The sequence below is a fragment of the Mesoplodon densirostris genome, chromosome 11 (genome assembly GCF_025265405.1).
Source record: "Mesoplodon densirostris isolate mMesDen1 chromosome 11, mMesDen1 primary haplotype, whole genome shotgun sequence".
Classification (NCBI taxonomy): Eukaryota; Metazoa; Chordata; class Mammalia; order Artiodactyla; family Ziphiidae; genus Mesoplodon; species Mesoplodon densirostris.
This window is the reverse complement of record NC_082671.1, coordinates 26,425,159-26,442,379: the sequence shown is the minus strand read 5'-3', so window position 1 is coordinate 26,442,379 and position 17,221 is coordinate 26,425,159. Positions and strand designations below refer to the sequence as shown.

The 17,221-nt window shown below is 38.6% G+C and overlaps 1 protein-coding gene across 4 annotated transcripts in view; it reads left to right on the top strand.

Moving 5' to 3' along the window:
* Positions 1 to 14,831, top strand: part of TMTC1 (transmembrane O-mannosyltransferase targeting cadherins 1) — a 272,198-nt gene extending 257,367 nt beyond the window's left edge. For all 4 annotated transcript variants that reach the window (XM_060113162.1, XM_060113160.1, XM_060113161.1 and 1 more), the window contains 4 exons: positions 91 to 228; positions 1,604 to 1,726; positions 8,025 to 8,102; positions 13,510 to 14,831. In XM_060113162.1, the coding sequence (XP_059969145.1) occupies positions 91 to 228; positions 1,604 to 1,726; positions 8,025 to 8,102; positions 13,510 to 13,650 (480 nt within the window). In that variant the 3' untranslated portion in view covers positions 13,651 to 14,831. The remainder of the gene's footprint in view (positions 1 to 90; positions 229 to 1,603; positions 1,727 to 8,024; positions 8,103 to 13,509) is intronic.
* Positions 14,832 to 17,221: the final 2,390 nt, after the last annotated feature.

Genomic DNA, 17,221 nt, shown 5'->3' with positions numbered 1-17,221 from the left:
TTTCCTGAATGCTTCATTTGATAAAGAGTGCTTTATTTGATAAGGTGATAGCCAAGTACCTTCTAAGCCAAAGTCACTGTGGTTTTGCAGGCTCAGGTTTTGGCCGTGATGGGTCAGACAAAAGAAGCTGAAAAGATGACCAATCACATCGTGTCAGAGGAGACTGGGTGCCTTGAATGCTATCGCCTGTTGTCCGCCATCCACAGCAAGCAGGAGCAACATGACAAGGTAGAGAGGACACTGTTTAGAGTTGTTCGGGTTCACAGGTAGAAAATGGGGTGCACCTGAATGACCCTCCAGCCTGCACGCTCACAGGGCTGAGCAGTCTTGAACATTGTCAGCTGGCATAGCGTATCTTCTGGGCACTTTTCAGATACCTACTTGATTCCTAAGATGTCCCCTCGAGACGCTATTTTCTTGGCTCATCCTTGGTCTGAAGATTTTAGGTGGTATTATCTCAGTTTGTTTTCAGCTAACTCGATCATGATAAACACTAACATTTGTATGCTTTATCATTTTCCATGTTCCCTCAAAGATATTTTATAGACTCTTTATAACAACCCTTTAAGGCAGGTCAGTGGCCCTGTGTTGCAACTGTACTGTTTATCTCCATTTTAAAAGTCACATGACCAGTAAATACATGAACTGATTCAACAAAATATTTATTGAATGCCTGCTATATGCCAGACACTGTGGTGGGCAGTGGGAATACAGTGGTGTGAAAAAAAAAAAAATTGCCCTTGTCCTTGTGGAGTTTACCATCGAAGAGGAGACAGAGATTGAGCAAGTAATCACAAAACCAATGTGGAATTATAGCTGTGCCCAGTGATGTCCTCAAGAGAAGCACGGTCCCTAATGAGCATATAATCAGGGGACCCGAGTGGTCTGGGTGGTTAGATTCCCTGCAGAGTGATGTGAAGTTGAGGGCTGAGTGATGAATAGGAGTTATTAAGCAAAAAGGGGCAGTGAATAGCGTTCCAGGCAAGAAAAAGCACATGCAAAGGCCCTGTGTCAACAGTAAATGGCTTGTCTGAGGAATGGGCGTGAGGGAGCAGGGAGCCTGTGAGATGCAGCTGCCGAGGTTGCTGGGGACTCAACCCTAAGGCTTGGGACCAGGGCAAGGGTTTTGTTCCTTATCCTGGAAGAAGCTTTGGGGTCTTAAGGAAAAGAGCAACCTATCAGATTTGTGCTTTGAAAGGCTCTCTGGCTGCAGGGGGTGGGCCAGTGGGTGCTGGGAGCAGAGTGAGCACCAGGGCCCTAAAAGGAGGCTGTTGGAGCGGTCCAGATGGACACATGGCCAGGGCAACACAACTGACCTCAGATCTTGTTTTCTTTCAATGGGATCACACAGCCTTCCTGAAAAGTGATCGGGGACATTTCATTGTCACTAATGTAAATAGGAAACCTGGAGTATAGGGAAATTATTTTGTCAGGGCTACTTTATTCCTTGATGAGAATATCAGAGAAAATGAAAAATGTGTTCTGATTGTCACTCACCACACTAGCTAATACATAGGAAACAAAAAGTATAGATGTTATCGTTTAACTTAGTTTTTCTTTATCTAACCTACATTTATTGTGTCTTAATTTCTAAACTGTACAGGCACTTGATGCTATAGACAAGGCTCTGAAGCTGAAACCAAAGGACCCAAAAGTTGTATCTGAACTTTTTTTCACAAAAGGAAATCAACTAAGAGAGCAGAACCTTCTTGACAAAGCTTTTGAGGTATAAAGACAATAAAATTGTAATTAAATTCATGGATTAAAATTAATACTCCCTCAATCTTTAATGAAGCATATACATTAAAAGCTAAGATCATTGCCATGTTTTGTGGAGTGAATTTTCTGATTAACTGACATAATAAGTTTAATTTTTTATAATTGAGCCTCTGGTTTTTGACTATTAGGAGTTCCACAATACCTCTGCATTATTTTCTGAATTATCACTTTGAACTTGATGTTTAAAGCATTCTGCATTTTGCCCTCAAACCAGCTTCCCTCTCTCTCTCTCCTCCCCTCGTTTGCTCTTTTTCTCTCTGTTTGCCTTCAGTAACCCTCTATTTCAGCTGGACTAGTGCCTGAAGAGCTTTGGTGTTCCACACATCCTGTAACATTGTGCCCACCCCACCCCAACCCCCTGCAGATCCCCACTCACCTACCAACACAGGCCTGTGTCCTCCTTCAGGAAGCCCTCTGGACCATCCTTTCTCCCAGTTACCTTGTTTCCTCTGAAATCCTAAAACACTACCTCCACCAGTCATTTGAAAGTGACTTTTTTTTTTAGGTTCTTATTAGTCATCAATTTTATACACATTTTATACACATCAGTGTATGCATGTCAATCCCAATCGCCCAATTCATCACACCAGCACTCCAAGCCCCCCGCTGCTTTCCCCCCTTGGTATCCATACGTTTGCTGTCTACATTTGTGTCTCAATTTCTGCCCTGCAAACCAGTTCATCTGTACCATTTTTCTAGGTTCCACATATATGCATTAATAAACGATATTTGTTTTTCTGTTTCTGCCTTACTTTACTCTGTATGACAGTCTCTAGATCCATCCACGTCTCAACAAATGACCCAATTTCATTCCTTTTATGGCTGAATAATATTCCATTGTATATATGTACCACATCTTCTTTATCCATTCAAAAGTCGATGGGCATTTAGGTTGCTTCCATGACCTGGCTATTGTAAATAGTGCTGCAATGAACACTGGGGTGCATATGTCTTTTTGAATTATGGTTTTCTCTGGGTATATGCCCAGTAGTGGGATTGCTGGATCATATGGTAATTCTATTTTTAGTTTGTTAAGGAACCTCCATACTGTTCTCCATAGTGTCTGTAACAATTTACATTCCCACCAGCAGTGCAAGAGGGTTCCCTTTTCTCCACACCCTCTCCAGCATTTGTTGTTTGTAGATTTTCTGATGATGCCCTTTCTAACTGGTGTGAGGTGATACCTCATTGTAGTTTTGATTTGCATTTCTCTAATAATTAGTGATGTAGAGCAGCTTTTCATGTGCTTCTTGGCCATCTGTATGTCTTCTTTGGAGAAACGTCTATTTAGATCTTCTGCCCATTTTTGGATTGGGTTGTTTGTTTTTTTGATATTGAGCTGCATGAGCTGTTTACATATGTTGGAGATTAATCCTTTGTCCATTCATTTGCTTGCAAATATTTTCTCCCATTCTGAGGGTTGTTTTTTTGTCTTGTTTATGGTTTCTTTGCTGTGCCAAAGCTTTGAAGTTTCATTAGGTCCCATTTGTTTATTTTTCTTTTTATTTCCATTACTCTAGGAGGTGGATCAAAAAAGATCTTGCTGTGATTTATGTCAAAGAGTGTTCTTCCTATGTTTTCCTCTAAGAGTTTTAGAGTGTCCGGTCTTTTAGGTATCTAATCCATTTTGAGTTTATTTTTGTGTATGGTGTTAGGGAGTGTTCTAATTTTATTCTTTTACATGTAGCTGTCCAGTTTTCCCAGCACCACTTATTGAAGAGACTGTCTTTTCTCCATTGTATATCCTTGCCTCCTCTGTCATAGATTAGTTGACCAAAGGTGCTTGGGTTTACCTCTGGGCTTTCTATCTTGTTCCATTGATCTATGTTTCTGTTTTTGTGCCAGTACCATATTGTCTTCATTACTGTACCATTGTAGTATAGTCTGAAGTCACAGAGTCTGATTCCTCCAGCTGTTTTTTTCCCTCAAGACTGCTTTAGCTATTTGGGGTCTTTTGTGTCTCCATACAAATTTTAAGGTTTTTTTTCTAGTTCCATAAAAAATGCCATTGGTAATATGATCAGGATTGCATTGAATCTGTAGATTGCTTTGGGTACTAGAGTCATTTTCACAATATTGATTCTTCCAGTCCAAGAACATGGTGTATCTCTCCATCTGTTGGTATCATCTTTAATTTCTTTCACCAGTGTCTTATAGTTTTCTGCATACAGGTCTTTTGTCTCCCTAGGTAGGTTTATTCCTAGCTATTTTATTCTTTTTGTTGCAATGGTAAATGGGAGTGTTTCCTTAATTTCTTTCAGATTTTTCATCATTAGTGTATAGGAATGAAAGAGATTTCTGTGCATTAATTTTGTATCCTGCAACTGTACCAGATTCATTGATGAGGTCTAGTAGTTTTCTGATGGCATCTTTACGATTCTCTATGTATAGTATTATGTCATCTGCAAACAGTGACAGTTTTACTTCTTCTTTTCCAGTTTGTATTCCTTTTATTTCTTTTTCTTCTCTGATTGCTGTGGCTAGGACTTCCAATATTATGTTGAATAATAGTGGTGAGAGTGGACATCCTTGTATTATTCCTGATCTTAGAGGAAATGCTTTCAGTTTTTCACCATTGAGAATGATGTTTGCTGTGGGTTTGTCATATATGGCCTTTATTATGTTGAGGTAGGTTCCCTCTATGCCCACTTTCTGGAGAGTTTTTATCATAAATGGGTGTTGAATTTTGTCAAAAGCTTTTTCTGCATCTATTGAGATGGTCGTATGGTTTTTATTCTTCAGTTTGTTAATATGGTGTATCACATTGATTGGTTTGCATATATTGAAGAATCCTTGCATCCCTGGGATAAATCCCACTTGATCATTGTATATGATCCTTTTAATGTGTTGTTGGATTCTGTTTGCTAGTATTTTGTTGAGGATATTTGTATCTATGTTCATCAGTGATATTGGTCTGTAATTTTCTTTTTTTGTAGTATCTTTGTCTGGTTTTAGTATCGGTGATGGTGGCCTCATAGAATGAGTTTGGGAGTTTTCCTTCCTCTGCAATTTTTTGGAAGAGTTTGAGAAGGATGGTGTTAGCTCTTCTCTAAACGTTTGATAGAATTCACCTGTAAAGCCATCTGGTCCTGGACTTCTGTTTGTTGGAAGATTTTCAATCACAGTTTCAATTTCATTACTTGTGATTGGTCTGTTCATATTTCTATTTCTTCCTGGCTCAGTATTGGAAGGTTATACCTTTCTAAGAATTTGTCCATTTCTTCCAGATTGTCCATTTTATTGACATAGAGTTGCTTGTAGCAGTCTCTTTGGATGCTTTGTATTTCTGCGGTGTCTGTTGTAACTTCTCCTTTTTCATTTCTAATTTTATTGATTTTGAGTCCTCTCTTTTTCTTGATGAATCTGGCTAATGGTTTGTCAATTTTGTTTATCTTCTCAATGAACCAGCTTTAGTTTTGATCTTTGCTATTGTTTTCTATTTCATTTATTTCTGCTCTGATCTTTATGATTTCTTTCCTTCTACTAACTTTGGGTTTTGCTTGTTCTTCTTTCTCTAGTTCCTTTAGGTGTAAGGTTAGATTGTTTATTTGAGATTTTTCTTGTTTCTTGAGGTAGGCTTGTATAGCTATAAACTTCCCTCTTAGAACTGCTTTTACTGAATCCCATAGGTTTTGGATCATTGTGTTTTCATTGTCATTTGTCTCTAGGTATTTTTTGATTTCTTCTTTGATTTCTTCAGTAATCTCCTGGTTATTTAGTAGCGTATTGCTTAGCCTCCATGTGTTTGTGTTTTTTACATTTTTCTCTTTGTAATTCATTTCTAATCTCATAGTGTTGTGGTCAGAAATGATGCTTGATATGATTTCAATTTTCTTAAATTTACTGAGGCTTGATTTGTGACCCAAGATGTGATCTATCCTGGAGAATGTTCCATGCGCACTTGAGAAGAAAGTGTAATCTGCTGTTTTGGGATGGAATGTCCTATAAATATCAATTAAATCTATCTGGTCTATTGTGTCATTTAAAGCTTCTGTTTCCTTATTTATTTTCATTTTGGATGATCTGTCCATTGGTGTCAGTGAGGTGTTAAAGTCCCCCACTATTATTGTGTTACTGTCGATTTCCTCTTTTAGAGCTGTTAGCAGTTGCCTTATGTATTGAGGTGCATATATATTTATAATTGTTATATCTTCTTCTTGGATTGATCCCTCGATCATTATGGAGTGTCCTTCCTTGTCTCTTGTAACATTCTTTATTTTAAAGTCTATTTTATCTGATATGAGTATTGCTACTCCAGCTTTCTTTTCATTTCCATTTGCATGGAATATCTTTTTCCATCCCCTCACTTTCAGTCTGTATGTGTCCCTAGGTCTGAAGTGGGTCTTTTGTAGACAGCATATATATGGGTCTTGTTTTTGTATCCGTTCAGCGAGCCTGTGTATTTTCTTTGGAGAATTTAATCCATTAACTTTTAAGGTAATTATCGATATGTATGTTCCTATTACCATTTTCTTAATTGTTTTGGGTTTGCTTTTGTAGGTCCTTTTCTTCTCTTGTGTTTCCCACTTAGAGAAGATCCTTTAGCATTTGTTTTATAGCTGGTTTGGTGGTGCTGAATTCTCTTAGCTTTTGCTTGTCTGTAAAGCTTTTGATTTCTCCATCGAATCTGAATGAGATCCTTGCTGGGTAGAGTAATCTTGGCTGTAGGTTCTTCCCTTTCATCTCTTTAAGTATATCATGCCACTCCTTTCTGGCTTGTAGAGTTTCTTCTGAGAAATCAGCTGTTAACCTTATGGGAGTTCCCTTGTTTGTTATTTTTCATTTTTCCCTTGCTGCTTTCAATAATTTTTCTTTGTCTTTTATTTTTGTCAATTTGATTACTATGTGTCTTGGCATTTTTCTCCTTGGGTTTATCCTGTATGGGACTCTGCACTTCCTGGACTTCGGTGGCTCTTTCCTTTCCCATATTAGGGAAGTTTTCAACTATAATCTCTTCAGATATTTTCTCAGGTCCTTTTTCTCTCTCTTCTCCTTCTGGGACCCCTATAATGCGAATGTTGTTCCATTTAATGTTTTCCCAGAGGTCTCTTAGACTGTCTTCATTTCTTTTCATTCTTTTTTCTTTATTCTGTTACGCAGCAGTGAATTCCACCGTTCTGTCTTCCAGGTCACTTATCCGTTCTTCTGCCTCAGTTATTCTGCTATTGATTCCTTCTAGTGTATTTTTTATTTCAGTTATTATATTGTTCATCTCTGTTTGTTTGTTCTTTAATTCTTCTAGTTCTTTGTTAAACATTTCTTGCATCGTCACAATCTTTGCCTCCATTCTTTTTCCATGGTCCTGGATCATCTTCACTATCATTATTCTGAATTCTTTTTCTGGAAGGTTGCCTATCTCCACTTCATTTAGTTTTTTTCTGGGGTTTTAACTTGTTCCTTCATCTGGTACATAGCCCTCTGCCTTTTCATCTTGTCTATCTTTCTGTGAATGTGGTTTTTGTTCCACAGGCTGCAGGATTGTAGTTCTTCGTGCTTCAGCTGAGCCTTTAGTTTTATTTAAGGTGACCACTCTTAAAATCATGACTCAGTGGTGAGCATGCCCTTTGATGCAAAACAACAGGAAAAATATTAAAAATATACCTCACGGCTATGACATTTAATGGGATACATGTTGTTCAGACCAAAAAAAGTATTTTAGAAATAAGTAACTCTCTTCAAACATTTGAAGATCTTTTGTAAGGCAGAAGAAAAAGAAAGGCTTTCTAATGATTAAAACTATCCCCTGATAAAATATATGTCCTTAAAGAGATACTGAACACAGGTCTCTGCAAGAATTTAAGCATGGGATGAATAATCACATCAGATTTTGTGAGAGATATAAGGTGTTTCAGAAACTACTCTAAGATTCTGTGATTATAAACAAATTTTTCTTACAAACTCCATTTATAGTGAAAAAGGCTGAAGAGCACCATTTTCTTGCAGATCGAGGCCAGTGGGAAATGAGGCACTGTAATAGAAATCACCTGGACTCCTGGCAGGCACCTTCAGCCTTTTTAAGTCCAGAGGTTAGCTCTGCAAGGAAATTACACATTTCAGTTTCCTCCACTTTAGAATCATCAACTTTGAAAAATAATAGACCTAAAGGGGACACCTGTGAACTAGAAGTGACTGTTCATTTTATTAACCATTTAAATTTCCACATATGAAGAAAATGGTTTCCACAATCTGTAGTGTTAAAGATGGGTTCTTGTTTCCCAGCCTGAAGATATTTCTTATGTATTTAGAGCTATAAAGTGGCCGTGGAATTAAATCCAGATCAAGCACAGGCCTGGATGAACATGGGTGGAATCCAGCACATCAAGGTAAGAAAATAATTCACGTCCATGTGAACCAGGTTTTCTCTTTGTATTTTCTCTTTATTCTCTTTTAAAAGATTGAGAAACTACTGTTAATTTCCTCTTTGAATTATTTGAATACTGAAAACATAGGTGTTCACAATGTAATTAGACAGTTTTATGTTCACTTTGTATTATCTCGATATTGAATATCATGAAGCCATTTAAAAAATAAATATATAAATTAGATTTCATGATTTTGTTTATCATAAAGAAAATCATATGTACTTAAGTATCATCACAGAGCAGGTAAAATCTGCTATATGAAGTAAAATTCTGTTGGTGCTACGCTAATGTAGCTTATTTTCCTGTGGCTTAACTCATTGTCAAGATAAAGTATTACTATTTCCTACACTTAATGTATCTTTTATTCCCTAACCTACTGAAAAACAAAGCTGTTTGTTTGTTCTCAAAAGAAAAAGCTACCTTTGAGTGAATAATTGAAAATTACCCTTGGGTGGACTATTGTCTATAATGAAACCAAAGATTAACTGGCATTCACTCATTCATCCAATTCATTTGACAAGCATTTATAGAGAATATCCTATGTGCCAGGTACTCTTCTAGGTACCAGCAATACAGCAATTAACACATAAGACAAAAATTTCTATCGTCATGGAGCTAACATTCTAGTTAGGGGGAAATAAGCAATAAGTAAATAAACACATAAATACATACATACATACATACATACATACATACATACCTAGAATATATCAGATGGTGATAATTGCTATGGAGAATAAAAGAATGAAAGAAGATAGGGAGTGCTGGGGGTAAGAACTGAAATTTTAAACTGAGGTGGTTAGGGAAGGCCTCAGTTAAAAAGTGATGTCTGAGTAGAGATCTGAAGGGAGCAAGCCACTCGGCAAAATAGGGAAAGTGCATGTGCAAAGGCCCTGAGGTGTGAGTGTGCCAGTGTATTTGAAGACTAGGGAGAAGGCAAGTGAGAGGAAATGATAGAAGCTGGGTCAGAGAGGTCACAGGGACAGATGATGCAGGGCCTTGAAAGGAATTGTAAAGTCTTCAGCTTTCATGCCAAACAAGTTGGGGTCCTTGGAGGACTTTGAGCAGAGAAGTGCCATGGTCTGACATGTTTTGAAAGGATCACTCTTGTTTAGCTAACTTATTTTCAGGCTTCTATCAGTCTTTACCCTGACAAAATAGCGAGATAGTGAATTTAAACAAAGGCTATATAGGGTTTACGATTAAGTGGGAACCGGTCACTCTCAGAAACACAGTAAAACACAAAGGTGATCCATGACTATACAGAGGGGAGGGGATAATGGGATAGTTACTCTGCAACTATTAGCCTTGATCTAATAGAGGGACATTGATGGCGAATCCAGTCACAACATCTATCAGAGCCCAATAAACCAAGCTCTGATCTTAATGACATTCTAGGGTGTCTAGCAGTATCTAATTGGGAAACATAGAATGAACTTACTTTTAAAAACAGTAACATAATAATTTTAAATATTTAAATAATATATTAAATAGTTGCACTTTCAGATAATACACTTAATATGTTTTTAGATGGAATGCACCTGCATTTAAAGAAATGAGTTCAATTGTTAATTAGATAAAGTACAATAAATGCACTCAAGTGTGTTCATTAAGTCTGGAATAAAGAGAAAATAGTACATTTATTGAACTCTTTCAGATTAACAAGTGAACCCATTGCTTTAAATTTAGAGGTGCTTCCCCTGCAAAGGTATCTGGAGATTGAAGAGGATCTACTGAGTGTATTATTTCAAAATATAATGAACACACTGATTAAAAATTAGTTTATCTTTTTTCATCTTTGCGGCCATCATGTGTTAGGTTGAACAATATAAAATTTCTATGTTTGTAATTTTAAAATGTTTAATTTTAAATGTAAATTCATATGATGCAATCCAATACAAATATATAGACCAGGCACATGGCTTGGATGTAGTCATTTTGATGTTACCGTTAGGATGCAGGATTATCATTATGATGCCTTCAAGAACAACCATTAACTTTCTGTGACCTTTGCATTGCCAGGAAGTGCATGCATCAATCAGTGTTATCCCATTCCTGGGCCCCACTGAGCCTGAGCCTGGGTGAAGCTTAGGAAGGACTGAGGGCTATGCAAGGCTGAGAGTTGGAATAAGGCTTTGCAAGGAGATGACACAAAGAGAGAGAAAAAGAGACTTGACTCTTGCTCATACTGCTTGGAAATAAAAGATGATTTTTTTTTTTTTTTTTTTTTTTGCGGTATGCGGGCTTCCCACTGTTGTGGCCTCTCCCATTGTGGAGCACAGGCTCTAGACGCGCAGGCTCAGCGGCCATGGCTCACAGGCCCAGCCGCTCTGCGGCATGTGGGATCTTCCCGGACCGGGGCACAAACCCGTGTCCCCTGCATTGGCAGGCGGACTCTCAACCACTGCGCCACCAGGGAAGCCCAAAAGATGATATTTTTCATGAAGTTTTATGTAAAATGAAATGGATGGACCAAAAAAAAAGCTACAATACATTCTTTTTTTTTTTTTTTTTTTTTTTTTTGCGGTACGCGGGCCTCTCACTGTTGTGGCCTCTCCCGTTGCGGAGCACAGGCTCCAGACGCACAGGCTCAGCGGCCATGGCTCACAGGCCCAGCCGCTCCGCAGCATGTGGGATCTTCCCAGACCGGGTCACGAACCCGTGTCCCCTGCATCGGCAGGCGGACTCTCACCTGCTGCGCCACCAGGGAAGCCCCTACAATACATTATTTATAATCAAAGAGTTGCATCACCTGGGCCATATCACAAAGTACTATTTTCAATCCTGCCTTATGACATTAATGCATTTTCTAGAATGGAACTGGCCAATAGAACTTTCTGAGATGACGGAAATGTTCTATGTCTGTACTGTCCAAGGTAGTAGCCACTAGCCCCACATGGCTAATGAGCACTTGAAATGTGCCACTGAGCAACTGAATTCTTAATTAATCATAATTAACTTACACTTAAATAGCCGCATATGACTAGGGGCTATCATAGTAACTAGCACATTTCTAGAAATTGGATAATTCAAATTCCCTATCTAGCATCTGGAAATTGAGGACATTGAATTAAGGGCTATAACTTGTTTTAAAAATTAAGGCTTCCAGGGCTTCCCTGGTGGCGCAGTGTTGAGAATCTGCCTGCCAATGCAGGGAACACGGGTTCAATCCCTGGTCCGGGGAGATCCCACATGCTGTGGAGCAACTAAGCCCGTGCACCACAACTACTGAGCCTGTGCTCTATATCCCGTGAGCCACAACTACTGAAGCCCACGTGCCTAGAGCCTGTGCTCCACAACGAGAAAAGCCACTGCAATGAGAAGCCCGCGTACCGCAACGAAGAGTAGCCCCCACTGGCTGCAACTAGAGAAAGCCCACGCGCAGCAAGGAAGACCCAACACAGCCAAAAATAAACAAAAAAATAAAATAAATTTATTTTTTAAAAATTAAGGCTTCCAGTTGCCTCAAGAAAAGAGCAACTTGGGGGAGAAAATAACTCTATGATAGATCTTTTTGTGAAAGGACAGAGAAAGCTGGTGATCAGAGGAGATGCCTGGCACCAAGCTAAGGCCTAAATTCAGAGAAACCTCTTGGGAAACCGATTTCAAAATCAACCGCAGTAGGAACACAGTTTTGAGAGCAATCTAAGAGCCACAGATGTTCAGTTATCTGCACCTATGTGCTAAGCTTAATAAACATCAGGAGACACTCTGAAGGTAAATACTTGAACTGAAAAAACAATCGTAATGTAGCTAAATCCAGGTTCTCATTTGTTCAGAATTCTGTTCAGCCTCTTATCAGAATCAGTGTTAATAATCAGAAATATTTTCATTTGTGCACATGCCAGTGCCTGGATTCCCAATGTACAGTTATCTGTTCTGTCATTTTTACTCTCCTTTTCACCAGCATGACAAGTGAATACCATAAGAAATAGGCAGTGTTTACCCATTTACACATAAATAGTCATTTAATAATAACAACAATGACAGCATCGGATTGAGTGCTCATTATATGTCAGGCAGGGTCTGAGGTCTTGACGCTTGTTCATTCACTTGGGAGGTAGTTAAGCATTCAACAAATATAGGTCGCTATTGCCACATAGTACTTTCACTCCAAGAGGTGCTACTTTAAATTGTGGTGGAAATTTAGAGAGTAACTAGTTTTCATCCACTTGGAGCTGTAACTGAGAATAAAGCAGAGCAGATGCTTGTTTCTTTGGAATGGAGAGATCTCTACCGATCTTGGTTCTGACACTTAGCAGCACACAGATCTGAAAGGGGGTCGACCGTATGGAAGGAATACATTTAGTGGCAGAAAAGAGGCTGGAAAAAAGTTAGTAATTCTGACTAGTTTGTCAGGGACCTCCTGGGACCAGGCACGCATGGTTGCCAGTTAGGGAAGCATTGCACAAACCAGATGGAGGCCAACAGAGGGGTCTTTAGCAGGTCCAGAGTGACATACCTTCCCCCCTACCGCCTTTAGAGTATCCAGCAGACATATATTGTCACACACCTTGAGTATGGGATAAATTTGACTCCATATTATTTATTATCAGTTCTTTTTATTTCGTAAAAACTTAGATTTGCATTAAAGCCCGTATTAGGCAAAAGTTGCTTTTATGTTTTAAGGTGAAGATTAAAATACTTCCTACCACTAAATAGCTGTAGTGGACTCTTGAACTATTTACTTTTTTTGTTTGTTTTTTTTGGCGGTACGCGGGCCTCTCACTGCCGTGGCCTCTCCCGTTGCGGAGCACAGGCTCCAGACGTGCAGGCTCAGCGGCCATGGCTCACGGGCCCAGCCGCTCCGTGGCATGTGGGATCCTCCCGGACCGGGGCACGAACCCGTGTCCCCTGCATCGGCAGGCAGACTCCCAACCACTGTGCCACCAGGGAAGCCCTGCTTTTTAATCATTACTCTTGAAATTTCAAAAACATCTCTCTCTCTCTCTCTCTTTCTTTCACACACACACACACCCCTCTCCCCCAACCCAACCCTCTTTCTGTCCCCCTCCCTCTCGATATGAATTTCTAGTGCCTTGGCTCCACTTGATTACAAAGAAACAGTGCTAACCCTATGAGAATGCTATGAGATTATAGCTTCATACCCTGTATTAGTAGAATTGGAAATCTGTTTTGCTGCCATTTAACCTTATCCTTCACATTCTCCATCTGGTCTGGTACTTAAAACAAATGGATTCTCAAAGGCACCAACAGATAAAGATAAAATTACACATGCAGACTGGGCCTCCTTATGAGGATGTTAATGTTAAAATGGACGAGAAGCTCTGTTTTTTAGTTTCCCCATTCTTCGAGCTAGTGTTCTGATGGATCAAAATATAATTATTATCTTTATTTTCCTCAACAGGGAAACTACGTGTCTGCAAGAGCTTATTATGAGAGAGCCTTACAGCTGGTTCCGGACAGCAAACTGCTGCAGGAAAATCTTGCCAAATTGGATCGTCTAGAAAAAAGATTACAAGAAGTTCGAGAAAAGGATCAAATGTAGCAGCATTTGACCAAGTCTCCAAGGGACAGTACTGGTGCCTTTGGAAGAGGAAGAACTCACAGACGGAAGCCTTGCTTACACAACAGTTGGGGCACAACCAATGAAGTTTTCCTCTTACTTGAGTTCAGGGTGGCACATTTTGGGACACCTGCTGGTAACCCTGTGCTGGGGACTTGCATTTCCATGAAAGAAGACAAAAAGAGCAAGCAAGGGCAAGAAGGCCTGAAGGAAGGAAAACAGCAACTACACATTTTACAGATTTTTGTTTGCTTTATTTCCAGATTTCCTTTCATATATTTGTCTGCTTTTCCAACCTGGAAATCTAATTCCATTTCTTAGTGTAGATATTTGTGTCTCAGAAATAGAGGTTTGAAATGCTATGAATGCATGGCATCTCTTCTTTATGAGAGGAGATATTTCAGAGAGGGTAAATCCTCTGGGATAAACCATTTGAGAAATTCTACCAAGAGGTAGCTCATTTAACTCTCCAGAACTAGAAATGAGTATCTAACAGTTTTTGTAAAACCTCCTGGAATATATGGGGAAAGGGGTTATTGTAAGATAAAGCTAAGTAAGGTTTGTCTAATGTCCTTCTGAGGATAGTGCTAGAGCCCTATTGAGAAGTAAATTAAATTCCACTCTGATACAAGCTGTTTTCCCATTGCCTAATATGTCAAAAAGGAAGCTTCTGGAATTGTGTATGCGTATTCTTATTCCTAGGGAAAAATCAAGGGTCTTGCTACCCCTGACTCTTCATGGAAATGTTTTAAATTAATTTTATTACAAGTATTACTAGAGTAGTGGTTCTGCTCTAAGATTTCATAAGTGCTTTTAAAACTCATAAATGTTTCTGCCTCCAAATATATTGTTATTTTGGTGGAGAAAAAAATAGTATATTCTACATGAGAAATATTAAAGATATTAATTGAGAGAAATGTTCTACTTTATTATCTTAACATTCAGATGTTCTGAGATTATTTTTTGAAAATATATTTAACCACCGAGGAATCTTTACGGTATATTACAGAAATCTTCATAGACTCTAAATAGATGCACAGCGCTATTGATTTGTCTTCCTAGGCTTAATGAGAATTCTGTGCTTAGAACATGAATGATAGAACCTGCAGTTCCTAGTTCTGTATTTGTAATTTTGGAGATTTCATGGAGAATGCTCAAAAAATCTAGGAAAAAAAGTCTAAATTCATAATTTTAAAATATATATTTATAGTTAAAAGATAGGGATGGCAAAGTTGAATTTACAATTTGACATTTGTCTTTTAGTGTTATTTATTTCATAACTTATAAAATATGTAATATATACACACTTTTTTTCCCTGTACATAGTGGTTTTAATAGCAGTTTTCACAACTGATCATACAAAAATTATAAATCTAAATTACAAGGTAGTTAAGTTTTAACAGCCCCTAAAATAATTTGTCTTGACTATTTACTTGCTAAAGCTAAAGAAATTAGGAATCAGCCTTCAGTGTTTGGGAGGTAATATATTTTAAAATTGAAGAAATTGGAATACTGATTCTCATTTGGTTTTCATCATAAACTTAAAAAAAAAAAAAAAAAAAAACCACTCTGGTCAGTGCTGTTCCTGGTGCTATGCCAGGTGTCATACACATGTAGGAGCCTGAAGGCACACGTATGTCACGTGTTCAGGCCAGAGCAAGAAGCCTTCTGCTTCTTTTCAACCCAAGTATCAGAGATCACTGCCTCTCTATGTTGTTATTATTATTTTTTTGTCAAGGAAATCTAGATAAAAGGAGGAAAAACTTCTTTGGAAAGGGATGATGCCAGGAATATTTTAAATGCAAAGGATTACAGAATTTGAATTAGCAAATTCTGTTTGTGTGTATTCTGTTTGTGTATATCAATAATCCAATAATGTATATATTACCACTCTGATCTGCTGTTTCTAATAGTCTTTATGATGGATACATCATAAATGTATCCAAAATTTCATTTAAAATATTTTTATTCCCTCTCAAATTATACTTCTGTAGTCCTAAGGTCAAGAAAAGTACTACAGTATTTATTGTAAAATAACTACTCCATCCCCAAAATGAAAAACCTGAAGCCCTGGCTAAAGACAACATCTAGGACTTTAATAACAACTTTTTAGTTTTAGTGTAACAAAAACTCATACTTAGAAAATTAATGGAAAAGATAGAGCCCCAAATTTTAAAAAGCAATTACGCCTTACTTGAAGGGCTGCTAAAGATAGGCGAGTACATTTGTTGGAATAATTGAAATGGCTATTACAGCTGAAAAGTTTCTGAGAGAAAATGGTCACTGGCCTTCAGGAGACTTCCTGCCTTCTTTTGGGTGCTTTTCTCTCTGTCTCTGTTCTCTGTCTCTCTCTCTCTCTCTCCCCCTCTCTCTCCTGCCCTCTCTCCCTCCCCCCTTCTCTCTCTCCCCCTCCCTCTCTCTGTCTTTCTCACTCGGTCACTCTGTCTCGTTCTTTCTGCATCTCTTTGAACACTGGCATCTCTTTGAACATTAAAAGTAAGCCTGTTTGTTGGACCAGATATTTCTGTCCTGAGTTAATACTTTCACTTAGATGTGGCCAGTGAAATACTTTTCATAGTTGAGTGGTGCCTATAAGAAAATAAATCACATATTATTTTTCAGAGATATTAAGTGTATTTTATAACTATTTTTATTTGTTCTTGTAACATGAAATAATATGTGGAATTCACCCTTACCAAAACGAAAATGAAGTGCCCCGGCTACTCATGGAGATGCATCCAGGTTCCCTTAACAAAAGCATGCTTGGCTGTGAGTTGATAGCCCCTTTCTGAGATGAAATTGCAAAGCCAGCTTCGTGGACGTGCAGTCTCTGTAGACCCTCAGAGTCCTGCACTCAGAAGCACCTTGTGTTTGGTTGAGTTCTCTGCTTGAAGTTCTCAGTAATTTTTGAATAATTCCATTTTGCACTGGGTCGTGGGTAGGAGGGAAGGTGGCTGAGGACAAGACAGGAGTTGCTTCAGTCTAGCTGAACACTTGATCTAATGAGCAGAGTTTCATTTGTGACTGTTACCCTGTGCAGCATTGGCTATTTTGTCTCAGCTACACTTAGAGTTCCTTGTGTACATATATTCCCCTCCTACTGCCAGTCTATCTAACCTGTCCTTCTGTCTGACCAGAACCAGTTCTCCCTCCCTTCAAATTCTCCAATAAGTGGCAGTCCTTTCACATGTCACATGTCCTTCGACATGGAGCCACGAGAATGGCTTTAAAAGTTTATGTTAACCTTAAGAATTATTCAGGATTTTAAAACTGATTCAGATGTTTTCAACCTGTTAATGGCATTTGTAAAATATGGTTCAGTGATGTAACGTAAGTGAACTAAACCAAAGATTGAAATACCTTGGAGGAAAAGAAATTTTATTTTAGGGAATCCTGAGATATATCTTCTAGGCCTGTTTATTTTGCAGCCCATCAAAAAACAAAGAGGATGATCAGCGCCTTGATTCCAACTCGCCACAGTACTTCACAGCCCCCAGTGTACGAGTCTGATGTGCCTAACACGTGGTACCTCGGTTTGGTGCAGGGTTTTGCA